We start from the raw sequence: 8,554 nt of genomic DNA, 5'->3' as shown, positions 1-8,554 counted from the left end.
CCGATTTTGAACGCACAAATTGCAGCTCTTTATGTGCTTGCAGAAAGCACCGGGGTCACTTCTCCCTCGGTGCCGCTGGGAGAGGTTTGTTTGATTTCCTCGTTTTCCTTCCTTCCCGCTTCCAGGCGGGATTGCTTTGTCCCTGCCCGCGCGTGCGGCGAGCCCGAGTGGCCGGCGCTGCCCTGGCTCCCTCGCGGCACCGCGGTTATCGCTGCCTTCATGGATCTCGTGGTGCTCTAGGAAAAGGGCAGCTCTCAGATAAGAGCCGGCGGCGGGACAAGCACCTAGAGCAGAAAGGGGAGGCTGCAGCACAGCCTGGGAGATGTGGCCCGCGCAGAAATGGGTATTAATGTATGGAGGAATCGTGGTCACCTTCTGCAGGTGCTGCCGTCCCTTGTCAGTCTGTGTGTGAGAAAACCCTGCGCAGGGGTGATGTACGAGTGCCCTGGCTGAGCTTCGCTCACCTCCCTCGCGTGTCGTTGCAGGGTGTTTTCCCTCGGGACGTGGAGCTCCGCCGGGCCCGGGGCGGCCGCATGAGCGCGGGCGATGGACGCGCCGCCCGCGCCGGCCTGGCTGCTGCTGCTCGGCCTCCTCGCCGCCTGCCTGAGAGCCGCGCAGCCCCGGGACTTCAGCGTGCAGGACATCGTCTACCTGCACCCCTCGAGTAAGGTGCTGCGGAGCGCGGAGTGTCGTGGGGCCATTGAGGAGCGGGCACGAAGGCCCATGGGCCGCGGTTAAACCGAGGGTGGCCGCAGCGTGGGCAGGGGACTAAGGCCACGAGGGAAGAGGCCTCGCAGAGCTGGGCCTGCAGCTCTGCCCCTTGAGGTGTCCCACAGGTCGGCTGGGGAGGCTGTAGGCCCTGCAAGACGCCAGCATTTGTGTTTATGTAAAATGATTCCGTACGGACGTGCTTCGATGCAGGGAAAAGAACTGCTGAAGAAGCATTTGGGGGCTCCTCGCTCTAATCTGCGTGGCCTGAATAGATGGAGCTGTCGGTTCCTCTGTCCTGAGGTATTAGGTGTTAGGCAGACCTGCACGGTGTGAGTAAAACCCTGAGCCCCGGAAAAGAAACAGCCCTGTTGAAAGGAACTGGAGAACTTCCTCTCTCTACGTCAGATCTAGTCTCCTGGTTGTAGCTGCTCCCTGGGTATTAGCGTTTCTCCCAGTATTAGTCCCGCGCAGTCTATCTGGGGAGAGCCTCACCGAAAATCTTCTTAAATCTGCTGCTCAAACCACTACCCTTTCTTTAAGGTTATGTGCTTTATGGAGAAGAAAAACAATATAGGGCTAGATTCAAAGCTTTACTTAGAGAGCGCTATGGAGTGGCTGGACTATTAGTTTGTATAAAGTTTCTTTCTTAAGTTGAGCAGCTGTTTCAAAGATAATTTTAGAACATCTGGAAACAGACGTTCAGAAAGAAACCCCCATTGGGTGGCTGCAGAAGAGCCCTGTCTCCGAGCAGAACACCTTTTAGCACTGTTATTGAACTACATTAAAGTATGAAATTTTGTGCTATTAGTAGCCAGTTATCTTAGTTCACTGAGTATAAAACACCTAGATGTTGTTATTGATATTGTAATGTTACATTATGATATATGAGACAATATATGTTTTGTTTTGTTTGTTGATTTGTTCGTTTCTGCACCTGGGAAGCCTGAATTTTTTCATCTCCATTTTTTTTCTGGTCTTTCCCCTTAGCATAACTAGAGCTAGGCCAGGTTTAGACTATGATCTGTTGTCAAGTTTAACCACTTACATTATTTACGTTGTTGTGCCAGACAGACTCTACTCTGGGGCCTGAGCAGAGTCTGCACCAAGTGGCCAGGCTAAAAAATATAGCTACGTCCACTCGAAAAGCAGAGTAAGGTGGTCCCTAACCAAGTGCTGTTTCTTGCTTCCAGCCACGCCGTATCCGCACGGATTTAAGTGTTTTACCTGCGAAAGGGCAGCCGATAATTACGAGTGCAACCGCTGGGCTCCAGACGTCTATTGTCCAAGAGGTAACGGGCGACGCGTTGGCGTTTGGGTTCAACCTGCCTCGGGACAAGGCGGCTGCAGCGGCGCCCGGCTCCCGTTTTGCCCTCGGGGCTGGCGAGCGCCGTCCACATTCGTGAGCCTCCCCAGCAAGGAGGATGTGGCAGTGATACGAGTAATCCCTTGAGCATCTCTGCTGTGGATGTGGTTTCGAGCCCCTTGTCCTCCACGTAGCTACACTGCAGGTAGCTCAGTGGGACATTAAACCAGTCTGATGTTTATTTGAAGTCTGTATTTCTTACTGGTGAGTCCTGGGGCAGTTCCCCCTCCTTACAGCACATGGCCATGCTCCAGCGACCCAAGTCAGTGCTATTGAAATTACTTCTTTTCAGCCAGCATCTCTATCTGTTCAGTCATTTCGCTTCGTACCTGAGCAGATCCTCAAGGAGGGGGTGGCTGAAAAGGGGTTTAGGTGCCTGTATCCAACAGCTGGATTCCAGCAAGATCCTCACATCTCCCGGTCCCTTGACATCTGTGTCACAGAGAAACACAAGGCATTTGGATTGTCTTTCCTCTGAGTTTCGCTTAAACGTCTAAAAAGCCAAATGCCCACTATGGACATAGTTAATTGGGTTCTGTTGCATTCGAGTTCTTTGTAAGGATCTATCCTCCATAGCTTCCTGCCTGGGCAGTGTTCGTTTCTTTTCATTCACTGTCTTGCTCTGTGTGCCTGTCCCAGTCACCAGCTGCGACCAATATTCACACACCCTCCCTCTTTTAACAGGAGTAAAAGGTGTTTAAATCATAATGATGATGTTACTGGCTAGCAGCAGTTTGTGGATTGCTATTTAAGGAGACAAGAGTAACCACAAGGTCTGCATTTAGTAATAATGAACCAAATTGACTAAACGAGACAATGTTAATCATCTGGAAAGAGAATTAGCACTTAGTGACTGTCCAGGGAAGGGGAATATCACCACTGGGCAAGTCTCTTATTCATTAGCTGTGATCACACAGAGCAGAGCTACTAGTTACTGTCACTAGCTTTGACTGTAGATACCAATTAAGAACAAATGCTTTAATTTCCCTTACTAGAGATTCCAAGAAAGTAGGATTTTAGAGGCAAGAATGGGCTAGTTGGAAAGCTGAGCCTATCTTTAATCTTGGTACCAAGAGACTGTTTATCTCCTGACACGGGTGGCATCAATCCGGGCACCGGGCGTTCCCGGGATGCGGCCGTGGCCCGAGCGCCATCCAGCTCCCGGCTGACCTGAACCAGGGGATTTGCAGCAGCTGTGGAGGAAGGTGCAGGTCACAGAGGCATTTGGAGCATGTGTGCTGTAGGATTTTACTGAACGGAGTGGAAAATCATGTTCCTTACAAATGGTTTTAGATGGAGGGACATTTGTCGGTCCTAATGTTGGCTGTGGTAATTAAGGAGCAACTGCTGAGACAGATCTACTGTTTTAAATGACTGGGGAGTTGGGAAGAGGGAACTGGGGATGCCACAAAACTGAGAACTTTTGATTTTACATCTTAGCTTTACCAGCTAATATAACGGAATGTAAGAAAGTTGTTTATTAAGACTTTTTTTTCTATGTTGGTTTAAGTTTCCAAAGTAATTTCAAGTAGGGAGGCCTCATAAACAGGACCCCGAGCAGCAGGACAAGGGCAGGAGGGCTGGGGGGAAGTCACAGTGCTGCTCCCAAAATCTCATCCTCACATTTGCTAGAGGTTTTGGTTTTGGTTTTTTTAAAACCAGAAGGCTAGTAAAGACACACAAAGTAAAGCATGCCCTTAAACTACAGAAAGTAGGACTTACTGAAAAGGGCCACATTTGGTTGGATAACACACTTTACTAAAAGGAGAGCTGAAACACGAACGCCTGCACTGAACAGAGTTGGGAAAAGGCACGTCCCAGCAGGCAGACTGCCCCCTGTGCACAAGGCCTGTTTATTTATCACATTCCTCCTGAGCAGGGACTGTTGGTGACCTCCTTTGCACGGAAACACGGCACGTCCAATCCTCCCCTCGGCCCCTTCGGGTGCCCGGCCGGGGCTCGCAGGGTCCCCTCGTGCCTCGGCCCATGACTCTGGGCCCTCCAATGCCACATCCAGGGTTTCGGTACCCGGTGCAAGGCAGAGACAGCAAGTTCCTCCTGCTGGATCCTTACCAGCTGCATCTGCTTTACTTAATGGTAACCGTGTCCTGCTCCTGGAGCCATCCCACCAGGTTTCTAGCGTTTTACCACTATTTTAGAACTGATAAATGAGGGATAGAGATGCCGATTGTTCAGCTCAGGGAGGGGCTGAGGGCAAACATTGAGGGTAACCTGCAAAGAGCATTAAAAAACCTTTGCAAAGAGCAAAATAATATATTAAAAATAAAGGGAAAGGGGATCTCTGCTTTACAGTGCCAGATGCTTCTGAGGACTAAGTGGTTCTACATGAAGCTAGGAAAAAATAAACTCCTACATGTGAGAAGCATGAAAACTTCAGGTGTGACTAGAGGCTGCAGGCTCTCGTTTTTGCAGGTAACCCGTATAAAACTAGGGGCATGCAAGGTCCCTCACTCCATAACGTGACCGTGCACGTGTGTGCACACAGATAATTTAGCAGTATCTTCCAAACCCGTATTAGCTTCGGAGCAAACCCCCTTCCCAGCTGCACGGAGGGCTGTGTGCGCAGGACGGACCTGTTTACACCCCCCTACTGCAGTAACCACACACGGGTCTTGCTCCTGGAAATCCTAACGTTTCCAAAGCCAAAAATTTCTTCCCTCTTTGTAGAATATCAGCAACTTTGAACTTGCTGGGAAAATAACTGTTCTTCCCTCTTCCCAGGTACCAGATACTGCTTTAGCCAACACACGATGAAGATCACCGGGGAAAGCGTGTCCGTCACCAAGCGCTGCGTGTCCTTGGAGGACTGCCTGTCAGCGGGGTGCACATATGTAAGACACGAAGGATACAAGGTGAGAACAGAAATTACCTGTGGTTTGAGCAGAAGTTGGCAGAATTGGCTAAAGGTTTGACTTGTTCAGAGGGCCATCACATGTATGGGGTGAAAAACGAACCCATAAGACAAACAGAAGTTCTGCAAAAACAAAAGCCCCCAAGTAACTTTTTGCCTTCTTAGTCTTACGTACATTAGCAGTCTCATTGCTCTGAAACTCGTGTGTTCTGCTCGGATATTGGTAATAGATCCATTAATCCCTTCGGGAAAGCGTGGGGCACCGCAGGTCAGCTCCTCTACAGGGGGATGCTCTTGATAAATTGTTGTCTCAATTAATTAGGAAAAAAAAAAAAAAGTGGCCATTGCTGATTTGTAGCATCACGTTTCCACCAAAGCCCTGTTTAACAGCACTGCTGTTTTCCCAAATAATAACCGAGTTAACACCTCCTCTCTTTCAGATCTGCACTTCCTGCTGCGAAGGAAGCATCTGCAATTTGCCACTGCCAAGGAACACAACGGACGCAGTGTTTACAACCCTGTCCCCCATAAACAAAACGCAGAGACTCTCAGGCCCTGCGGTGCTGACAACGGCCTGTCTCTTGTGGGCGTTTATGTCATAGCACTGGCTTGTGCTGCCACGTGTGTAGGGTCAGGAACTGGAGGAAAGCGTCTGCGTGAACACTCAACCTTTTCATACAGCCTCAGGACTTGCTTATTTTGGAAATCTCTTTGAAAAACTGATTTTCCTATATTTTGGTCAATGATGACCCAGTGACTTGTATGTAGCTGCAGCTGAAGGGATAAAACTGGAGTTTCTTCATCGTTTTCTCTAGCAACTCATGCAAAATTTGCTCACAATCTGTGGCTTAGACCAACGCGTATGCTTTTCTTAACGTCTCTTTTCCCCATGAAAAACGTTTTATTTAAAAGTACTTTATCCCTGTCACTACTATTGTCATCTGTTCCCGTGACAGTTTCTTGTTGCAATAATTGGTTAGGACAATAACTCTGTTGTCTTGTTAACATGCAGTAAATAATGCAGACATTGCACCTTTGAAGGCCCCCAAATCTCCCCTTATCACCTTCTAGAAAAAAAAAAAAAGAAGAAAAAGAGGGATTTATGGCAATCCCTTCTGCTTGCTAGAGGCAGCTACGTTGAGAGCTGCCCGTGTCAGCCTGCAGCAGCAGTGCCTGCCCAGCAGCTCCCCGCTCAGAGCTGCACTTTTATGTGGTCACATTTTGGCACCCAGTCCTGCAAGATGTCACTTTGGCCCCTGTCCAGCAAAGCATTTGAATTTCAAGTATAATTATAAGCATGAATAATCCTGCCAAAGTCTTCAATGATGGAACCAGGCACAGTGCCCGGGGCTGGTCGTGCTCCTCCCAGCCGTGTCCGGATGTCAAATACAGGGAATGAATGGAAGGAGAGGGACCAGCCCGGCTCAGCTTTCCCAACAGGGAAATTAACAGTGGATTAATCCCAGTCGGATTTGTTTCCACACTAAGAAGCACAACTCACACAGAGTTCATATATTGCATATTCCCCTTGGCTTCAGTAGATACACACATGCAGGATAAGTGAGGATATTAGGGATTTTAAACTGAAAAGGTTAAATTGAAATATATGGAAGCTGCTGACTGTCTGGATGAGGACTTGATGGCTACTGAATGTGGAACAAATTCCGAACAGCTTCTGTTACCTTCTTGAACACGCTCCTGTTACGTAGTAGGGGCTGTTACTATCTATGCACAGTCTGATGACTGGTATTTCTTATTTTGCTTGGAAATAATTTCTACAATATTTATTTTTGTATGTTGAGTAGGATCCGAAGTGTTTTTTTTAAATTTCTTAATACTGATACTGCCAAACAAAGTGGTTACTTTGCACGTGGATAAGCCTGTAATATATAAATTATCACATATATGTAATATTTTAATATTTAAAGAGAATCAACTTTGTTTTGCACGGTCAGTAATAAAACCAGGGTGTCCATGGACTGGTTTTACACCAAACATTTTTTTTAGGGATTTTTTTAAAACGCAGTAGTTGTAAATTGTTCTTTTATGAGCTAGGCTTCGCTTAGTGGTTTTCCAAGGCAACTTGCACTTTATCGAGTTGCAGTGTGTGCTTATGCTCTGCAGTACAGGGGTTTCAATACACTGGAATAAGGGGAAAAAAGGAAGAAAATGCTGGAACGTGGAGGCTTTGCAGAGCCCTGTGCGTGTGAGCTGTGTGCTCGAGGCTTGGCCCGTGTCACGCGCGCCGTTTGGCAGCAGAGCGCCCGCGTTCCTGCCCGCCGCGGGTGGTTACTGCAGCCGAGCTGCATTTTAGGGATTTGCATTTTGGATTCGGGGCCCTACCATGAAACGCGTGCGTTCAAGGACAGTAAATAAGCACAAGCAGCGGGAATTAGCTCCTGGAATTACCTCTCAGTGAGGTTCCTGTGTCCTGGTTCCGCTCCCACCTTTCCCTGCACGTCCCCACGTATTATCATTAGTTAACAGAGCGATACTTTAACACGACTCACCAACTAACCTGTTCCTTGGAGCTAGATCGTGTAACCACGTGGATTAAGCTGCAGGAGGGGCCAGTTTTCCCGCAAAGGAAACCGATGTTTTCTTGCAGTAGCACTAACAGCACCAAGAGGTTTGGTACCTCCCGTCCCTGCAGCCGGGTGACACGTGGCCGGCCACGATCTTGGGGACAAGCCTTGGACCTGCCCGCGATTCCCTGCGCTCCGGAGCGGCCGCTCTGCCCGTGGATCCGCTTCTCTTTACGCATGGAAATCCCGAGCTGCGCCGTATTTATTTGTAGTCTTTATAGAATGGTATGTTTTCCTTTAAATGTCTAATTTTAAAAACGATTGTAAATGCTGTACATGTGTATAAATAAATGTTTTCAGTATTCAGCGGTGCGATGCGTCTGGGGACACGGCAGGTTGGTGCCAGAGCTGCTCTCCCGGGAGCTGCCGGCCTCGCATCCCGCTCGGCAACAAGCGACTCCTTCCCCTCGTCCCCTTCCATGGGACTCTGCATCTTGGGAAAGTGGCTGAAAACCAAAACCACAGCCTTGGAGAGGGCCAGTCTTCCCGTCCCTTGCGTTTCCCTAAGCATTAGTGCTACAAAAACCAGAGATTTGTGCAATAAAAGGCCAAGGGCGGCAGCGGGAAGTTTGGAACTGTTATTTTTTGACATTTTGCGTTTGATCCGTGGATCGTCCTTTGCTCTCTTTGCAGTTATTTCGAATTCACACTCCTGAGACTGAGACTTTTTTGGATTCAAGCAACTTAACATGACTAATGTGAGGATTCTAATGTTGTGCATAATGCAGAGAGGCTTAGCTCAAGGTTAGAAACAGAAGTTAAAGTTCTAAAAAGATGCATAAATTGAAGACATAAAAGAAAATACCTGTAGTATGAGGTAATAGTGGAAAATCCTCTACTCTTCTCTTACACCTGGCACGTACAGAAGTGAAATGACTAGTTTTTCAATTTCTTTATTCCTTCAGTAGAGCAGTTTGTTCTTGCAAACCTGAAGCACAAGGTTTATTGACGGATTTTGGGACAGAAAGAAATCAGTAGTGCCTAGATAGTACTTAAGATCCTAAAATGCCATGAGAGCGTTTT

At 48.0% G+C, this 8,554-nt stretch overlaps 1 protein-coding gene across 1 annotated transcript; it reads left to right on the top strand.

Moving 5' to 3' along the window:
• The first annotated feature begins 546 nt into the window (after positions 1-546).
• LYPD6 (LY6/PLAUR domain containing 6) lies at positions 547-5,585 on the top strand. The gene is made up of 4 exons (XM_088529164.1): positions 547-664; positions 1,902-2,000; positions 4,817-4,947; positions 5,387-5,585. Exons 1-4 carry the CDS (start codon positions 547-549, stop codon positions 5,546-5,548), a joined length of 510 nt encoding a protein of 169 aa, XP_088385290.1. The 3' UTR covers positions 5,549-5,585.
• The last annotated feature ends 2,969 nt before the right edge of the window (positions 5,586-8,554 follow it).

Source organism: Tinamus guttatus, unplaced genomic scaffold (assembly GCF_059628265.1).
Source record: "Tinamus guttatus ecotype Peru unplaced genomic scaffold, ASM5962826v1 Tinamus_guttatus_pri_ptg000325l, whole genome shotgun sequence".
Taxonomy (NCBI): domain Eukaryota; kingdom Metazoa; phylum Chordata; class Aves; order Tinamiformes; family Tinamidae; genus Tinamus; species Tinamus guttatus.
This window is presented reverse-complemented; position numbering and strand designations above follow the sequence as displayed.